The 21,219-nt window shown below is 38.5% G+C and overlaps 1 protein-coding gene across 5 annotated transcripts in view; it reads left to right on the top strand.

The window, feature by feature from the left end:
* The window catches only part of LOC126199283 (mediator of RNA polymerase II transcription subunit 25-like), a 371,538-nt gene that overhangs the window by 89,119 nt on the left and 261,200 nt on the right, over nt 1–21,219 (top strand). For all 5 annotated transcript variants that reach the window (XM_049936094.1, XM_049936096.1, XM_049936097.1 and 2 more), the window contains one exon: nt 1,713–1,948. In XM_049936094.1, coding sequence (XP_049792051.1) covers nt 1,716–1,948 — 233 coding nt within the window. In that variant the 5' untranslated portion in view covers nt 1,713–1,715. The remainder of the gene's footprint in view (nt 1–1,712; nt 1,949–21,219) is intronic.

Below are 21,219 nucleotides of genomic sequence, written 5' to 3'. Positions count from 1 at the left end.
CTTCAGTTATGTCTCAGCGCAAGATCAATGAGCATGTAACTGCTGATTTACCTGTCTTATCTGAGTGGGTGCAGAGCATAGGTTTGAAACATAATGTCTCAGTCACTCACAAAAGACTTTTACCCTGCAGTTCAGAGAATCTCTGCCATCCTTAACCCTAAACAGCAAAGAAATAACCTTTTACTCTTTTGCAGAGAAATTGGGGCTAATTCTGGATCATCTCTTAGACTGGACTAAAAATGCAACAGCAGATTTTAAGAAGGTGTCAAAGTCACTTCATTCACCACAGAAATATAAAGAAGTATTTCCTTTTGAGCTTAAAAAGGAGCTTGTAGAGTCACTAATACTCCCTGTGCTTGACTATGGTGATGCTATTCCCCAAGGACTTTTGAACAAAAGCTCACGCAAGCTAGAACTGGCAATGAATGCTTGTGTGCAATACATTTATGACATACACTATTTCGATCACATCACTCCTCCCTATGTGCTGGTAAGTGCAGAGACTATCAGACTATGTCTGCTCTGTCGTCTTCTCTGAAGCATTTTCTCAGAACTCAGCAGGTGGGGACTAGCACTACATGTCCTTGGTTCTCGACACCCACCTGGCCTTAAGTTGCATTAATTTCTTCCATCTCGGCATTTCTACACTGTAACTACTCTTTGCTTCACTCCGTTTTAGTTTTCTACATATTTCATTTTCATTCCCATCTATTTTTCATTGCCTCCCCTCCCACCTCTGTTACTTACAATGCACTTAGCTTTTCACTCTTATTAACTCGTGCACAATGCTTTAGTAGTAGTCTCTGTCTTGCATATTACTCTATCTTCCACCGATATCAGGTTTTCAAATCTCATCCGATGCAGTCCCCAACAATGAGTTTTTCCTTCTCATCCCATATGGTAAGTCTGGGTGACTTTCCTGAAATCTGCCTCTTTTCCTAAACCTCTGAAGTTCTTTTCCTTCAGCCTTCTGCTTCAACCCTTCTGCCTGAAGGAGGAGCCACTGGCTCCGAAAGCTTGCTAGTTACAACAGTCTTTCATATGTGTGTTCTGGCACCGCTAGGTGAGTAGATTTTTTATCTATCCAATTAAATGATTTTGTCTAAATCATTTTCTGTATCAGGGACCTGAGTTTGGAACAGTCTTAATCAAAGAATCAGCGAAATTAAATTGCTCTCAAACTTCAAAAGACACTTAGTGGCCCACCTTCTGCCAATAGCCATCTCTATCTCTCTGCAGCTCACTCTCTTCAATCCCTCCCCTCCCCCCTCCCCCGTCTTAACTTTTCTCTCCCTCATATTGACAGAGTTCTTTATTTAAATTCTCTTATTTCTTAACATCCATAGTTGCTATCATTTCAGTCTTCTCTTATTCCTTTACCCTTTCTGCTTCTGTAATATTAAACATTTATTCAGATGTGCTAAACTTCTCGATACCATTCTGAATACCTTTTAGTATTATTATTAGTGTCAACTATTATTTTCATTATATTATTTTTATTATTATGATATTTATCATTGTACCCATGAATGTTTTTGTAATATGTTTTGTATGTGTTGTTCCTGATCATATGTAAGAGAGGGCCTTAAAGCTCTAATCTGGTCAGGCTAAATAAGCAATAAATAAATGTGGTATATTTTGCTGCATGGCAAAAGTTTTGTTCAACTAACAGTAATTCAAAGTGATCATATTGGTAACTTGTTTGTTAACAGGAGATGGTTCCTGTGCAGCAACAGCAAACACAGCAACAGCAAACACAGCAACAGCAAACACAGCAACAGCAATCACAGCAACAGCAATCACAGCAACAGCAGCAGAGGCAGCCAGTGTCTGAATACCAGACCTGTTGGCAGGGCACACTTCAATGGGTAGAAAAGATAGAAAATCCTACCAATATTAATGAAATACCATGTCAAATTTCAATGCACCCAGAAGATAAACAAGATTGGTGAGTTGCATTTCCCATAAAATAAAAAAGCATATCTCTTTGTTTCTGAACACAAGCATTATTAGTTCATAATTTAATAAATTTTTGACATGTTAAACAATAAAACATAAAATGTTGAATGAAATGTTCCTCTTGTGCAGTGGGGATTTAGCTTAAATTTATTTTATAGACTAACCTGACTATACTGTGTCATCCTCGGTCACTCATCATCAGATGTGGCATGGAGAGGCATGGGATCAGCGCACCTCACCTCCCAGTGGTTGTCAGTGTTCTGATCCTGGAGCCACTGCCTCCCAGTCAGATAGCTTCTTAATAAATCACAAGTCTTAGTTCACCCTGTTTCTCCAACCAAGGAAAAATACTTTGCAGCACCGGGAATCAAACCCATGTCCCCCACAAATGGGTCTGTCGAGTGGAGCACTCAGCTACTGAAATGGACATTTTAATGTGTGTAAAACCTTAATATGTTTTAAGAGAATTAATTGTTTCCTTACTTCATGGTATGTAAGCTAGACAGTGATTACAGTTTTCACAGGCAGCTCATTTCTGTGGGAAATTTAACATGGATGTTTTAGGTTACTTTGGGGGAAAAAAAATTGTTTTTGTTTACTACTCTTACTACTAGGCTAATTACTGTTTAGCTCTACAGGACCTTTATACTGAAATGTTTCCCACACCACCTTGTATTGTGTTTCTATGTGTGTGAGTAACTGTATGTTCACTGTTGTGGGTAAATACATACAGCGTACACAGGGTGATGTGTGAAACTGATAACGATTACACGCTTCCGCTGTTGTAGAAATCCGCTCCAGATGCTGCAGATACTGTGTTGAGCTGAAAGTGGTAACCAAAGTACGGATAAATATTCTTCGGGGCTCTGTTGCATAGCAATCAGATTGCTTTCAGTTCTGAGAAATGTCCAGGTGCTATTGTGGATTTGAATGATCCATGAAGTGACTTCTTTTCCGAAGAAAACATCGAACTATTTCATTAGAACTGAACGCTCCCGTCGGAACTGTTCTCATTAAATCACAATAGAAGTATACACTGGGTGTAGAATAACATGTACCTTCTTGAAATGAACAATATTTTATTGTTCTATTAATTGATTTCCTTCCATATACACATATATTGTACAATGTGAATCAAAAACTCGCAATGTCGTTGATTTTTACATCACAAGAATGGCTCTCTTCTAGTAAAAATTACTCTTAAGAAGAACAAAAGCTCTATATCCTAAGAATAATTATGTGAGCGCTGACCGCCACAGAGTAATAAATAATATCTTTGTCTCTCTCTTGTTCGCACTGTCACAGCAAGTTATGCTGCATGATACATAATATCATCATCAGATGTGGTATGGAGAGGCATGGGATCAGCACACCTCACTCCCAGTGGTTGTCAATGTTCTGATCCTGGAGCCACTGCCTCCCAGTCAGATAGCTTCTTAATAAATCACAAGTCTTAGTTCACCTTGTTTCTCCCACCAAGGAAAAATACTTTGCAGCACCGGGAATCAAACCCATGACCCCCACAAATGGGTCTGTCTAGTGGAGCACTCAGCTACTGAAATGGACATTTTAACATGTATAAAACGTTAATATGTTTTAAGAGAATTATTTGTTTCCTTACTTCATGGTATGTAAGCTAGACAGTGATTACAGTTTTCACAGGCAGCTCATTTCTGTGGGAAATTTAACATGGATGTTTTTTGTGCGCCTAGCAGAAGTGTCAGGTCGTCAGCAGGCACACAGCTTTCATAATAAATCTTCACATGCAGTGTACATTTTCCCTCCAAAATAAAGGTACATATACAGGAAACAAGTCATAAATAACACATAGTTTGCATGGACCATACTATCATGTGCTGCAGCTGCAGATTAGTGCACAAGCTACAAAGTGGGACAAAAATGGTTGTTTCAACATTTTACACCCCAAAACGTGTCTCACTGTGCCACCCTAGCTGCAGGATATCAAAAGGAAGCAAAATTAAGATCCTGGATAAGGGTCGCCATGAAAGTTCTAGCTGTTTGGTTTTGTGGCAGCAGTTACTCTCTGGACCTGCCTTGCACCTCTAGCTACTCAATAAACAGACTTAGAGTCAAACAAGATGAATGACAGGAATGCTCATTATCTTCATTGAACAATAAGAGAACTATCACTCTGTTTTGTCATTGTACACAATGATAAAACCATCACTGTGGAAACAACAAGCTTAGGTGCGCAACTGATAATTTTTTGTAGATCACCTAACTGTGGAAATATTGTAGGACAGTTTAACAGACCTTGCTATTTAAATCAAGCCTAAGTATAACTGATTTTTATTTAGTTAAGTCAGCAGTCTTTCGTGGCCATTGTCACTGAAGTTAAACTTGTATGGGTTGTTAGGCTGAGTCATATTTCTTCAAAGAATGACATTTCTACCCTTCTGCTGGGATCTTCTTCAGGATATTGTGGTGTCCATTGTAGATCGAACACTGTCAGATACCAGTGTGCCCTGTCTTATAAAGGATAATTTTCCTGAGCTTGTGCTGGAGAAGTGGGATTATTGGGTAAAAATCTTTGGACTACAATTGATGGGCTATTATCATTGGATAGTAAGAGAAGTTTTTCCACGTTAATGCCAAAGAAGGGGGTTATTGGCTAAAACTCCTGTGGGTGCCATTGATGGGCCAACATCATTGGTTAAAAAGGGATTTTTTCTACACTTATTCTGCAGGAGAGTGATTGGTTAAAATTCCTCTTGCTGCTATTGGTACGTCCATACCATTGGCTAGAAGCAACGTGGCCAGAGCTTCCTTGATGGTGGTAAACTACGATGCTACAAGCCTGAAGTTACATGCATTCTTAGAAATTTTAATTACTTTTCAGACTTTTCTTCTATAAATGTTGGTTTCCTTAGCCAGCACATGTACATTATAGAAATCGATGTCAAAGCCACAGTTCTCATGATGTTCCGCTACGGCCGATTTCATACTTTGTTTCAGCCACATGTGATGTTTATGTTTCTTAATAAGTTCCCTAACAGTTCTTCCTGTTTCACCTGTATACACTTTGCTACAGCTCTATATCAATTCGTAGATGCTTGCTGTGGGTGGAGCACTAAGTGCAGGGTAGGGGGAAAATGAGATAGTAGACCATTAAACTGAAACTTCATGAGTATGTTCACAAGTATGACAGTGTCATTAGAACATGTTACTTCCCCCTTCCCTACCCCTCCTCCCCCCTCCTCCTCCTCCTCCTCCTCCTCCTCCTCCCCCTCCCAGTAATATGCTCCAATGACACTCTAAATGTGCGGCAGAAACTAGTGGTTTCCCCAAAGAAACAGCTAATTTCAAACAACATATGGACAAAAAGTCAAAAGAAAATGAGGTGACAGTTCGCCTGCTTTATTTCCTCATTAATTGCCCTCAGTGTCGATGTACTGCTTTGCTACACTGGTTGAAAAATGGGCTGTGGAAGTAGAACACTGACTATTTTAAATGATGTAGCTGACAGGTGCACATTTGCGTTTCACAGTTGTTTTTCTTTCACTGTTCACAACCCCACAATATTACATGGTTATATGTGGCCAGTGCTCTATTGTTTAACTTTCAATAACCTCATTAATAGGCTGCAGGCGAACACCCACGTACTGCTACAATAGTTTACTGTTGAACATGTATGAGCAGTAAAAGTGTAACAACACAGTTCACTGTTCTTGTAGAATAATAAGGTATGTATGGAACAGACACTGTCATTGTTTTAACACATGGCCTATTGGTGCAACACTTATTTCACAGTTAAGTGGATGCATTGTTGACCAATATGGGTTCCTTGTCTGACTCTCTCATGACCAAAAATTGGGCCCTTATACATCCTCACAAGAATAGGTACTGACACTACACATAGTTTGATGTTAAATTTACAAAAATTACAATTAAATCTTAACTCATTAAATTAAATGAATACATCGAAAAAAATTTCCTTTTCACAGTTTCTTCTACTACAAGGTTTAGGCCAAATTATTTGTTTAAACGATGAAATTAACATATATAGTTATACAAACAATACTTTTGACACAACTGTAAATTACTTTGGAATTAATTAAGGGCTGGCTTTGCTAACATGCTTTCGAATAGAGCCAGATAAATACTTTAAGAATACTATTAGTGGTTTCTCCAAATGTTTATAATTAGTACATAATTTATATTTGTTTATAAGTCAATAATAGAATTTAAGTTACAAAACAATACTGATTTTGCCCTGTAATGAAAGATACTAACTAGGAATAGTCAAAATAAATTAGAAAATCAATTGCATACATAAAACTAAGCACAAAATTAGATATGTTGTTATATTCTTTAAAACTGATGTCCAACGTTTCTCTTTTATGAAAATGCAGACTATACTCACGTATGTTAACAATAATTAGTTAAAAGTGAAGAAACGAATTTAAGGAGGCATATGGCAAAACAAGAGGGCAAGTAAAAATATCCCCTCTTGCTTTGTCACATCACCCCCTCATTGGATTGAACAGACAGATATTGCAAATAGCTAACTGGGCAATTCAATGACCACAAGTGGCCTCAGACAGTGGGTTAAAAATCTACACACAAAAAAGTTATGTAAGAAATCTTATCAAAACTACAGTACATATGTTTTTTTCAAAGTTATACTTTTATGAACTGGCCGTATGAAAATCCCCATACATAATATTAACATAAAGTGTATTGTACATTTGCACAATACGAGAGAAGGAAAGTTGCCACTCACCATACAGTGGAGATGATGAGCCGCGATAGGCACAATAAAAAGATTCACACAATCATAGCTTTTGGCCATTAAGGCCTTTGTCAGCAGTAGACACACACACACACACACACACACACACACACACACACACACACACACACACACTTATGCAAGCACAACTTGCACACACATCTGTAGTCTCAGAGAGCTGAAACTACACTGCGAGCAGCAGCACAAGTGCATGAAGGGAGTGGTGACTGGGTGGGGGTAAGGAGGAGGCTGGGTTGGGGAGGGGGAGGGATAGTATGGTGGGAGTGGTGGACAGTGAAGTGTTGCAGTTTAGGCGGAGGGTAGAGGAGAAGGTGCAGGGGGGGAGGGGGTAAGTAGCGGAAAGGAGAGAAATAAAAGTAAAAATAAAAGAAATTAAAAGACTGGGTGTGGCAGGAAATGACAGCTGTGTAGTGCTGGAATGGGAACAGGGAGGGGGCTGGATGGGTGAGGACAGTGACTAACGGAGGTTGAGGCCAGGAAGGTTACGGGTACGTAGGATGTATTGCAGGGAAAGTTCCCACCTGCACAATTCAGAGAAGCTGGTGTTGGTGGGAAGGATCCATATGGCACAGGCTGTGAAGCAGTTACCACGGTAGGAGGGGTGGGAAGGATAGTGGGTATCGCCGTGCCCAGAAATGAGAAATGTCCTACCCACTATTACACTCCACAGTAACAGATCCTTGTGCTAAGGCAAATTTAACTCTCCTTACTGATCAGACAAAATTATTACGTAGAAAAACTATTATTTGCTTGGCATTCTAGCCTGAAGGGCAATATGCATACAACTCTTGCTTATTCTTTCCACACATTACTCCAGGCATCTATGTCTAGAGTTGGAATTCCTGAATGTCATAATAGGCTGTACCATGACACAGATAGATAGTTATCTCTATATTATGATTGCACTGAACACAAACACTTCTATTATACCACTATTAATTTTAAGATCTCATATTTAAGATGGTTTTTACTGCATATTCCCTCTGCTGCTACATCAGTGAGCTGATTGCATCAGATGGTAATGTTTTCAGATAAGCTGCACCGTCTCCTCCACATATGCTGACACCTTTTATTTTCTGTTTACTTTACCTCTTTGTTTGATATAAATTCTTTAATCATGGTACCAATTTACTTTCTTCCATCCTCTTACTCCCTTACTTATCACTAACATAACGTAATATAATATATACATAAATACAGTGCAGAAACCTTTTCTAAAATATTTCTATACTAAAGCATCCTACTGTACAAAATTACATGAAAGCCGAAGATAGAATGTTTCTGATTCACTTATAAACTAAAGATAGGATAGGAGAAGAGTTTGGCTGCCTCAGGAAACATGAAAAATGAGACAAACAGCTGGGGTAAGCATTATCACCACATAATGAATTAAACACAGATTGTTGGATCCCCATACTTCCTTGTTGGTCTTATTTCTGGTTCAATGCACACTCCATTCTCCTAACAAAATCAGTACTACCCAAGCTCAGAAACGTTTCAAACTGTTGTGGATCAATACTCGAACATCTGATTGGTGAAACATAGGGTTTCAGGTCAATAATATTCTTTAATGCAATAGTCCCGTTAGTCTTTGTGTAGACCAATTCATAAGAGTTGTCATGGGCAGTGCGTACCACTCTGAAAGGACCATGATACACATGCAAAAATTTCTTTATCTTGTCATTTACTTTGCTAGATTTTTCTTTGATTTTGACAAGGACAAGGCCACCTACTCTGAAATTAGTCAGATTCACTCCTATGTCGCGCCTTCTCTTCCTTCCTGCTGCCTTCTTTCTCATCATCTCTTTAGCCAATCTGACCTTTTCGTCCTGTGCTACTTCACTTGCCTGAGGGAAATCCACTTCTTCTCTGATGATGTTGCTGGGTCTCGTTGAACATAAGCTCATATGGAGCATATCCTGTTGATTAATTCTGTTTTCAAAACTTCGAATATGACCAGCCCAAGCAGTGTGTTTCTTGCTACAATAAGTCTTGCACAGTCTATTAATCTCTTTCACAACCTTTTCACTAATGTTACCTCGTGGAAAATAGGTAGAAATCTTTATGTATTTTATTTCGTGTATTGCCATACAGTGTTCAAACCAGTCTGAAACAAATTGTGGACCATTGTCAGACAAAAGTGATTTTGTTACCCCTACATTACAAAAGTAATTAGATGTCAACTTCTCAATTATAGTACTAGTATTTGCCTTCTTAATTGAATACAGTTTTAAACATTTTAAGAATGTGGCAAAACAACGAAAATATATTTACAACCTCCTATAGATGCAGGCAACACTCCTAGAAGGTCCACTGCTACAAGGTACAGGTTTGCTAGGGAGGACAGAACGCATTAAACCTTTTGATGGCACCCCCACTGTCTTTACTCTCTGACATTTATCACACTTTTGTAGTCTCTGCATAACCCTTCTTCACAGGTTGCTTAATATTACTGTCTCCTGTGTCTTAGCTACTATTTTCCTGGTCCCATAATGTCGATAACTTTCATGCAAGTAGTCAATAAATTATCAACATGTTGGTTGGGAAAGCATAACTTCCAGTCCTGACCATCCAAATTTTTCCTCCTAAACAACAAGCCTTTATGTATAGTATAGTATAGTAACTGTTTCACCTTTGGCATGTTGTCTGAATTGTAATATTGCTTAACAAACCTTAAATTTTGGATCATCATTCTGTGCCCTTCTCATACGCTTGCAAATCCTCCAAATAAGCTTCTCATCATTCACTCCCTGCAAATAAAACAACCTTACTTGTTCTTCATGGTTTTCACTACTGTCAGTATCCTTCTTCCCTGCTGGCATCCTTGGTAAAGCATCAGCCACAATATTGTCTTTTCCTTTTACATACCATACCTCCAAATCAAATTGTTGCAAATACAAAGCCCACCTAGTTAACCTGGTGTGTTTCAGCCTGCACTCCTGAAGGTGACTGAAAGCCTTATGATCTGTATACACTATGGTATTATGTCCAAGCAAATAGTACTCAAACATATGAAATCCAAAAATGACTGCCAAAGCCTCTAATTCTAACATGTAATAGTTCTTTTCATGTGGCTGTAATGTTCTACTAGCAAAAGCAAAAGTTTTGTGTTCAATCCCCATTTCAATAGGTCTAATTGGAAAATTTCTACCTCCAAAAACCACAAAAACTTGCATCAGTACTCATACAGAAAGGCAGTGAAAAATTTGGATGTTCTAACATCTTACTATTTACTAATTCTTTTTTTCAAACGCTGACATACCTCTTCATACTCCTCTTTTCAATTCCACACCACATTCTTTTTCAACAAATTACCAAGACAATGACGTTTACATGACTGATCTGATACGAGCTTTGTCCGCAGCTCGTGGTCGTGCGGTAGCGTTCTCGCTTCCCACGCCCGGGTTCCCGGGTTCGATTCCTGGCGGGGTCAGGGATTGTGATGTCCTTAGGTTAGTTACCGTATTTACTCGAATCTAAGCCGCACTCGAATCTAAGCCGCACCTGAAAAATGAGACTCGAAATAAAGGGAAAAAAAATTTCCCGAATCTAAGCCGCACCTGAAATTGGAGACTCGAAATTCAAGGGGAGAGAAAAGTTTTAGGCCGCACCTCCAAATCGAAACAAAGTTGGTCCATTGTAATATGAGACACAATTTAGGTCGAATGAAAGACGATACAGCTACAGTAGTTTGGTTCGAGTCGTAAGCTTAGCAGTTAAGCTTTACCAGGTAGCCATTGCTATGCGTCAGGCGCTCCATCCGTATTTATACGGGTACCCTTCCTTTTTCACGTGCTTCGTCTGGTTTGAATTGATTGCTTATTTTGCTTTGATCTGATAAGTGCCGTTTTCTTTGTTATAGGTGTTTACGTCACTCTAAGCTGAAAATGCGTTACTGTACTGTGTCATGCATTGTTTGTCGCATTTTGATAGTGCGTGTTTACGGCCTGTCGCCGCTCGCGGCATGACATGCTTTTGTGCCCGCTACCGCCGCTTTTTTTAAAAAAAAAAAAAAAAAAAAAAAAAAAGAGAGAGAGAGAGAGAGAGAGAGAGAGAGAGAGAGAGAGAGAGGAATCGCCTCATTAGCGAAACATTGGCAAGAGACTGCTATTTGTTGTTACTTACACTGCTGCGTTCTTTGATAATGATCAACAAGAACCAAATAATAGACTGCGTATGATGGAACATGTTCTGAACGAGTGTTTAGCGAAAATTTTTCTCCGTTTGAAAATTTTTGCGGCCGCTTCTTTAGTACATCAAATTCCGCACAGAAATTAGTCATCTTACATTTAAAATCTAGTCAGTTGCCGGGCTTCATTTCTGACTGTATCACTATTAGGTATAAGAATAATACGAATATAAACATGACACGATACGTATATTCTTCCGCGTTTGCTGTTGTCTCACTCTAGTTTCGTAGTTTATTATGCAGACAGGATTTAAATGAGATAGCAGCAAACACGAAAGAATACATGGCAAAATGTTTATATTCGTATTATTCTTATGGTGAAGAGAATACTGCATGTGATTCACATTTCATCAGGTTCCTATTAGCAACCATCTAACCATCTCTTCTCACAGGTAGGAATAAAACTCGGAACGTAGAGTTGGCCATATTGACAAACATCCCTAACAGTCTTGCCAGTCGGATTTTCGTAGTACATTGAAATTCTGCTACATTCGAAGATGAACAATACGGAATTTGTATTTACTTCGTTGGATAATGTACGAAAATGCAGTGGTCGAAACTCGGGCGGAGAAAAAAAAAGCTCGTCTTCTAACTTTTTTTTAAATTTATTTACTGATGCAGAGGTTTTGGCGCCAATATTTATCTTTATGCCCACAAAGCATACTTGTGTAGCGCTACATATATTCGACGGCAGAAGTTACTTGTGGCGGCACCTATCAACATTTTTCAGAACTTCCGCATGCTTTGCACTCGATTCTAAGCCGCAGGCGGTTTTTTGGATTACAAAAACCGGAAAAAAAGTGCGGCTTAGATTCAAGTAAATACGGTAGGTTTAAGTAGTTCTAAGTTCTAGGGGACTGATGACCACAGATGTTAAGTCCCATAGTGCTCAGAGCCATTTGAACCATTTGATACGAACTTTCATTAGAAGCGAAACAAGCCAAACAAAGATCTTTCTTGTTCTTTGGGGGTGGGAAATCCGCAATAGCAGCAAGCTTTTCTGGATGCTGATATACCTTCCTCATTAATCATTTGACCCAAAAATGAAATTTCCTTCTTTACAAATTCAGATTTACTTAATTTTAGTTTCATACCTCCTCTATACATAGTTCTCACTACTTCATTCAGAATTTTACAGTGCTTATACCATTCTGCACTCGCTACTGGGATATCATCTACATAGACTGTTATTTCATTGGTTAATATCTCACCTAGCACCTTGCCAATAGCTCTTATAAATACACACATAAACAAGTTCAGACCAGATAGCACCACACAGTATTGGTAACACTTACCTTCATGTAAAAATGCTGTATATGGCCTAGATTCCTTGACCAAACTGATGTTCCAATAGCACTGCTTCCTTTTTTGAAAATGGAATAATATAAGGTTTTTTGAAAAATGGTTCATGATCCTTAAACTTTAATGTGCACTCAAAATCTTTTAGCAAATCTGGCCTGTCTGAAAATGCCTTACAGGTGCCCAGGAGAATACCTTTTAATTCCTCCCTTTGACTATTTGTAATACCTTCAATATTCTCAATCTCTTTATTATTTCCATCCTTACAAATCTAATTAAGTTTGCACATACTTGTCCATACCTTCCAGAAATGGTACATCATACCTACTTCCATTGCATTTTAACTTACCACTAGCAAAATCAATATTTACACACCATTTGCACAAAAAAATAGTTCCAAATGTTACATCAATGCTGAGATTTTGAATTACCAAGAAATTGCACTTCAACAGCTGTCCTGCCAATTCCACAGCTAACAGTACCTCTTGTTTCACACTCTTTGATAGCTTACCAGTAGTACCAATAATTTTTATTTCAGAAACATGCATCACTGCTATACCCTCTGTGTTCTTAATAGATTCAAAAAATGCATGTGAAATGCCATTCAAGCCACTACCACTGTCCAGTAAACACTTACCATGTATCCCTTGTACCCTTGCTGTTATTACAGGGTGCCACACTTCCTTTTTACTTACCATATGATCTTCTTCATATAACAAATCCTCAATAATCCTTTTCCTGGAAAAACTATCATCCTGCTTATCAAAATGATGATCAGACACAGTCAAATGACAGATAGCATGGTCCTCATCATCATTACCTCTCTCAAACTCTAACTCTTCATTAGGCCTAATATTATCCTCCTTTATTCTTACTTTACTTACAACAAGGCCATCATTATCAATTATAAATGCAAATACCTCGTCCTCATCACTACTGGATTCGTCACTATCATCATTACAGTTACTGTCAGAATCAGACCCACTGTCACTTTCACTGTCCTCAAATATTTGGCTAATTAGTTGATCCTTGTCTCCAGTGTTAGACCACAAAGCAAAAAACCTGAATTCCTTATGTTCCCTTAAAAAATCTACCATCCATTTTGACACTTTGAGCACCCTGAGCAACATCAATACACTCTGTTTCTTCACTTAATTTTATTATAGTAAGTTCCTCCTTTCCTTTTATGGGATAAACATTGCTACCCACACCATCATTCAACATCTCACTAGAATTAGAAATTACACTTGTCTTGCTACTATCATTTACATTACCCTTACCTGTGATTACAGCACATTTATATACGAGTGGCTCTTCATCACTACCTGCTGGAGTGTGAGCCAAAACTGGAGCATTATCTAGTATAAATGGTTTGATCCAGAAATAATGTCATCTCCTCAATTTATTTTACTTGAATTTCTCCTACAATTTCCATGCCCGTTCTGGCTATCCTCCACCCAAACATTCCTTGAATTTCTACTGTAATTAGTCCTGTTCATCCTATTTACCAGAAATTCTCTCCCTGATTGAATATTGTTACCAAAATTCCTCCTACAGTCTTCCACTGAGGGCTTCACCCTCTCCACTTTATCAACATAATTCAAGAAATCACTAATATTACCCCTAGGGGCAGGTACAAGCAATTCTCTAACTTTCTGAGGTAACTTAGTTTCTAAACCCATAATTATTGATTCACTACCTAGCTCTTTGCCCAAATATTTCAGTTTGTTTATCCAAAGCTGACAGAAACCTTTCATAGTACCCTTCATAGAGTCAGATCTCTCTCTCCTCCCCAAAATTCACTCAAAATTCTTTGCTGCTTCTCTTTGGACCAATATTCATCTCAAAATGCTTTCTCAAAGCTTTGCCATGAAGTACAACTAGCAGCTACCTGAGCTGTCCATCCATAAGCATCTCCTTTCAAAAAGCCTCCTAAAAATGACATTTTTTCTTTGTCATTCCACGTTTCAGGCAAATCATTAAATTCCCTAATGAAATACAGTGGATGCACTTCCCCATATGGTTCAAAATTATTAAATTTCTTACAACTAACAAATGAAGGACTGTTTGGGACACTACATACTCTGTGCTTTAGATTTTGTACCTCTTCCATCTTTTTCTCTATTTCAACAAATTTTGAATCTACATTTTTATTTACTTAATAGCAGTTTTTCCTCTACCACTACTGCACACTTGGTTTCTGTCTCCGTTTCAAAATCATTTTTAATCTGATTGATTTGTTTCTCAAGTTTAACCCTGTTTTCAGCACAAAATTCCTGGTAGCTTTGACTTCATCCTTACACTGCTTTTTAAAAGACTCCACCCTCCTACTATAGTCATCACAAAGCTTCTTTCTCACTTCTGCACCTTTACTACTCATTAATGTTAATTTCTCATTGTATTCTGCTCTACTCTCTTTTTATCTTTTCATCACTATCTTTAACTACTACCTCAACCTTCTTATTTAATTCTGAAAGATTAGAGCTGACTACCTTAATTTCCTTTTTAATTTCTTTCTTCAGTTCTTCCTTTAAGCTAGTCATGTCAGTTTTAATACTACTAATGTCTTCTTTCATACTGTTTTCCACCCTAATAATGTCTTTCTTCATACTACTACTGTCTTCTTTCGTACTCATATTACTCAAACAACTCATAATTTGCTTTAACATTGCTTCCAAATTTTCATCTGCCATAAGCTTTTGCCTTTGCTGACTTTCGCTACTAGGTTCCTCCCTCTTAACCTTAATGATTTCATCCACTTCAGTATTGTTTTTGTCCATTTCCCTCACATCACCATACAATGTATATGACGCTTTTATCATTCCATCTACAGTAGGACTTTCGTCCCCAACATTCAAAGTTACTTTCATGTTTGATTTATAATCACTATCATCTACAGAACCAGTCCCCTGCTGTCCACGCTCTCTCCTCACACTGTCTTGTTCGTTAGGGTCACTGATTATGCATCACTTAATATAAAATAGCTTTTCCTATGAAATTACCGTATTCTTAATCACTCTTCTTGTGCTGCTCAGCTGCTGTGGTTGTCATCTCGATTTGTTGTCTGCTGCAAGTTGTAATTCTCTCAGTGAGGCTTCATGTTTATCCCAGTCGGCTGCGCTGATTGCCTACTCCTGTACTCAAAGGCTGCTTCCATAGAACCTACTTACTGATTGGCTGCTATCCTACTGTGGCCATGAAACCCCAACGCTGATTGGCTGTAACATCTCTTCCATGTAAATCACAGTAAACCGCTTGAGTTCACACTTCACTGTCAAAGTTTGTAAGTCCTAGTTTATTGTACCCACATACAATAGTCCTCATGTTGGGGCACCAAATGTGACAGTTCGCCTGCTTTATTTACTTGTTAATTATCCTTGGTGTTGATGTGCTACATTGCTACACTGGCTGAAAAATAGGCTGTGGAAGTACAACAGTGGCTATTTTAAATGATGTAGCTGACAGGTGCACATTTGCATTTCACAGTTTTTTACTTTCAGTGTTCACACCCCCCCCCCCCCCCCCCCAAATTATACATTTATATGTGGCCAGTGCTCTATTGTTTAACTTTCAATAACTTCATTAATAGGCTGCAGGCGAACACCCACGTACTGCTACAATAGTTTACTGTTGAACATGTAGGAGCAGTAAAAGTGTAACCACACAGTTCACTGTTCTTGTAGAATAATAAGGTATGTATGGAACATACTCTGTCATTGTTTTAACACATGGCCTATTGGTGCAACACTTATTTCACAGTTAAGTGGATGCATTGTTGACCAATATGGGTTCCTTGTCTGACTCTCTCATGACCAAAAATTTGGCCCTTATACATCCTCACAATAATAGGTACTGACACTACACATTGTTTGAAGTTAAATTTACAAAAATTACAATTAAATCTTAGCTCATTAAATTAAATGAATACATCGAAAAAAAAATTCCTTTTCACAGTTTCTTCTACTACAAGGTTTAGGCCAAATTATTTGTTTAAATGATGAAATTAACATATATAGTTATGCAAACAATACTTTTGACACAACTGAAATTACTTTGGAATTAATTAAGGGCTGGCTTTGCTAACATGCTTTCGAATAGAGCCAGATAAATACTTTAAGAATACTATTAGTGGTTTCTCCAAATGTTTATAATTAGCACATAATTTATATTTGTTTATAAGTCAATAAGGTGGGAATTTAAGGAGATGGGACCTGGATAAACTGACTGAACCAGAGGTTATACAGAGTTTCAGGGAGAGCATAACGGAACAATTGACAGGAATGGGGGAAAGAAATACAGTAGAAGAAGAATGGGTAGCTTTGAGGGATGAAGTAGTGAAGGCAGCAGAGGATCAAGTAGGTAAAAAGACAAGGGCTAGTAGAACTCCTTGAAATATTGAATTTAATTGATGAAAGGAGAAAATATAAACATGCAGTAAATGAAGCAGGGAAAAAGGAATACAAACGTCTCAAAAATGAGATTGACAGGAAGTGCAAAATGGCTAAGCCGGCATGGCTAGAGCACAAATGTAAGGATGTAGAGGCTTATCTCACTAGGGGTAAGATAGATACTGCCTACAGGAAAATTAAAGAGACCTTTGGAGAAAAGAGAACCACTTGCATGAATATCAAGAGCTCAGATGGAAACCCAGTTCTAAACAAAGAAGGGAAAGCAGAAAGGTGGAAGGAGTAAATAGAGGGTCTATACAAGGGCGCTGTACTTGAGGACAATATTATGGAAATGGAAGGGGATGTAGATGAAGATGAAATGGGAGATAAGATACAGCGTGACGAGTTTGACAGAGCACTGAAAGACCTGAGTCAAAACAAAGGCCCCGGGAGTAGACAACATTCCATTAGAACTACTGACTGCCTTGGGAGAGCCAGTCCTGACGAAACTCTACCATCTGGTGAGCAAGATGTATGAGACAGGCGAAATACCCTCAGACTTCAAGAAGAATAAGCCACAGCTGCAAAATACTAACGCGAATTCTTTACAGACAAATGGAAAAACTAGTAGAAGCCGACCTCGGGGAAGATCAGTTTGGATTCCGTAGAAATATTGGAACACGTGAGGCAATACTCACCCTACGACTTATCTTAGAAGCTAGATTAAGGAAAGGCAAACCTACATTTCTAGCATTTGTAGACTTAGAGAAAGCATTTGACCATGTTGACTGGAATACTCTCTTTCAAATTCTGAAGGTGGCAGGGGTAAAATACAGGGATCGAAAGGCTATTTACAATTTGTACAGAAACCAGATGGCAGTTATAAGAGTCGAAGGGTATGAAAGGGAAGCAGTGGTTGGGAAGGGAGTGAGACAGGGCTGTAGCCTATCCCCGATGTTATTCAATCTTTATATTGAGCAAGCAGTGAAGGAAACAAAAGAAAAATTCGGAGTAGGTATTAAAATCCATGGAGAAGTAATAAAAACTTTGAGGTTTGCCGATAACATTGTAATTCTGTCAGAGACAGCAAAGGACTTGGAAGAGCAGTTGAACGGAATGGATAGTGTCTTGAAAGGAGGATATAAAATGAACATCAACAGAAGCAAAACGAGGATAATGGAATGTAGTCAAATTAAGTCGGGTGATGCTGAGGAAATTAGATTCGGAAATGAGACACTTAAAGTAGTAAAGGAGTTTTGCTATTTGGGTAGCAAAATAACAGATGATGGTCGAAGTAGAGAGGATATAAAATGTAGACTGGCAATGGCAATGAAAGCGTTTCTGAAGAAGAGAAATTTGTTAACATTGAATATTGATTTAAGTGTCAGGAAGTCATTTCTGGAAGTATTTGTATGGAGTGTGGTCATGTATGGAAGTGAAACATGGACAATAAAATAGTTTGGACAAGAAGAGAATAGAAGCTTTCGAAATGTGGTGCTACAGAAGAATCCTGAAGATTAGATGGGTAGATCACATAACTAATGAGGAGGTATTGAATAGAATTGGGGAGAAGAGGAGTTTGTGGCACAACTTGACTAGAAGAAGGGATCGGTTGGTAGGACATGTTCTGAGGCATCAAGGGATCACCAATTTAGTATTGGAGGGCAGTGTGAAGGGTAAAAATCGTAGAGGGAGACCAAGAGATGAATACACTAAGCAGATTCAAAAGGATGTAGGTTGCAGTAGGTACTGGGAGATGAAGAAGCTTGCACAGGATAGAGTAGCACGGAGAGCTGCATCAAACCAGTCTCAGGACTGAAGACCACAACAACAAGAAGTCAATAATAGAATTTAAGTTACAAAACAATACTGATTTTGCCCTGTAATGAAAGATACTAACTAGGAATAGTCAAAATAAATTAGAAAATCAATTGCATACATAAAACTAAGCACAAAATTAGATCTGTTGTTATATTCTTTAAAACTGAGGTCCAACCTTTCTGTTTTATGAAAATGCAGGCTATACTCACACATGTTAGTGGTAATTAGTTAAAAGTGAAAAAATGAATTTAAGGAGGCATATGGCAAAACAAGAGGGGAAGTAAAAATATCCCAGCTTGTTTCGTGACACAATCATTAAAAAAAAAAAATTAAATTTTACTGATACGATCCAACATGTTTTGTTACTGTAAGAGTCCTCAGTACTTCTGAAAGAAAGAGAGAGAGAGAGAGAGAGAGAGAGAGAGAGAGAGAGAGACATCATCATGACTTGTTGACTATTCTCAATGAAGATAGCTGTATTTCATTATTTAAAACGTTTGTGAAACACGCATTACTCTCATGCAGTATGGGATTTTTGCTCCATGCGATCAAGAGACTGGTAAATGTGTGCATACAGAGAGTCATGGTCAGCAAAAGAAACATGATGTGCAAGGTGTGTCTAGCTCCAACATACTACCCATCATTCTAGCCCTAGCTTAACCCCAAAAGATAAAAACATATACAAACTATAGCAACCACAAGTGTCATAAAAAATTACATGTAGACGTACTGCAAAACACAGATATGGCCTTTACCAATTTTGATAACTATGACAGGACACACTGCTACTTCAGTGTTGCCCATCTTGGCAAACACGTCACTCCTGACCTCTTCATACATTAGCATAGACTCATAGAGTATAGGCTTGGCCCCCATCTGCATTCATTTTCTGCTCATTCTTTTGCCGAGCTTGTTGACCATGGTATGCAGCTAATTTTCCTATTTCAACTGCTGTCTTTTCCCTCGGCCATCCTTTCATGCTATTTCCTGGACAGGACCTCTCCTCATGTCGCCGTACTGATACTTCACCATTGCAAAACTCATACGCCTGCCTTCCTGTTGTACTCATCAAGGTCTGTTAAGATGAACTTAAATACAGAGCAGAGTTCTCTTGTGTTCTGTTGGCATCATGCTAATGTACAATGGAATCGGCTTGCCATTGCTTTGTGGCTCTCAAGATGTTGATTCCATTTCAAGATCTTGTAAAAAATGAGGAGTGTTCAAAAGGTACAAAACAATATTGTGGCTATAATTGCAGTCTGTGTTCAAAAGTAATCACCAGAGGCCTGAGTGCAACTATCCTGCTGTTTCATGAACCGGAGAATTCCCTGTTCTTAGAATTCCTGTGACTGTGACAGGAGCCAATCGTCCATTGTGTTCTTCAGTTCGATGTCTGAGCTGCAGTGCTTTCCTTTCATATGATTTTTGTAGCAGATGCATGTGGAAGTCATGGTAACATATCCAGACTGTAGGGCAGCTGCTCAAGCTGCCCTCTTTTGATCTTGGCCATTACACTTTGTGTGACCTTGAAGATGTGGGCATGCCCATGCCATTTGGTTTTGATGGACTTGAATAGGATATGGAGTATCTTACAGTAGTTTTCAGTATTAATGGCTTTTCCATGCTCGAGAAATTCGATGAGTATCATACCTCAGACATCAGAAATGTCGGTGAGCTTTACCTGCCTTCTGAAGGCACAGTTTGAATTTTTTAGGGGGAGGTGATGACACTACATTCATGTCCCTAGATGTGTCACTGTGTTATCCCAAAGCAGGATATGCATATTTCATTTCTTCTTTTCTGTCTGTATCGAATTTCCTGTCTTCCTTAACTGTTCACCTTTCTTATGTGTCAGCTTCTGCTTGTTTCCCATCTGCATTATATTTTTCCAGGATACGTTTGTCCCACATGGAATATCCTTCATGATTTTTAAATTTGAAAGACTAATGTGGCACAGTTGACTCTGTTTTGCAAGAGGAAATAGAAACTATTGGTTAGAGGGTGTTGGGATAGTGGGTTAGCCCTGTCTATGTTTAAAAGAAGTGAAATCAAAATCTGCTTCACAGTGAGTTACTGCTATCACAAATTTGACGTGAGTGAATGACCCTGTATGCAATAATATCTTCACATGAAATGAAAAATTTCCACACACTATGTAAATTTCACATTAAAATGGCCCCGAAGACAGGTACATATGCAAGCAATAAATTATAAATAACTCATAGTTCTCATGAGAAATTCCTGCACGCACTGCAGCTGCAGATTAAAGCACAAGCTACAGAATGGAACAGAAATGGTTGTTTCAACTTATTCCATCCCAGAATGTCTCTCACTGTGCCATCCTAACTGCAGGATGTAAAAAGAAATCAGTAGTAAGATGCTGGATAAGGGTCACCATAAAAGTTTTAGCTATTTGGTTTTGTGTGGGCAATGACCTTACGGGCCCATGTTGTGCTCCGATGTTGCTATAAAATGTTGTTGCTTATTATGTCTGAACACTGCAGGGGCATTAGCCAAACAGTGATGATCAACACACAGCAAACTTATAATCCTAGCGGAAATTGACACAGCTCTCCCCTGTAAATAAACAGACATATTATCCAACAAGATGAGAGAGTGCAGTGCTCATTATCTTCACTGAATAATAACAGAATGATCATCCAGTTTGCGTACTGTGTGCTGTGGTAATTCTGTCACAGTGAGAACAACAAGCTTAGGGGTGCAGTAGGTTATTTTTATTGTTAGTTGGTCACCTAACCATTGAAAAGTTATAGGACAATTTAAAGGAT

Source organism: Schistocerca nitens, chromosome 8 (genome assembly GCF_023898315.1).
Source record: "Schistocerca nitens isolate TAMUIC-IGC-003100 chromosome 8, iqSchNite1.1, whole genome shotgun sequence".
NCBI lineage: Eukaryota > Metazoa > Arthropoda > Insecta > Orthoptera > Acrididae > Schistocerca > Schistocerca nitens.
This window is presented reverse-complemented; position numbering and strand designations above follow the sequence as displayed.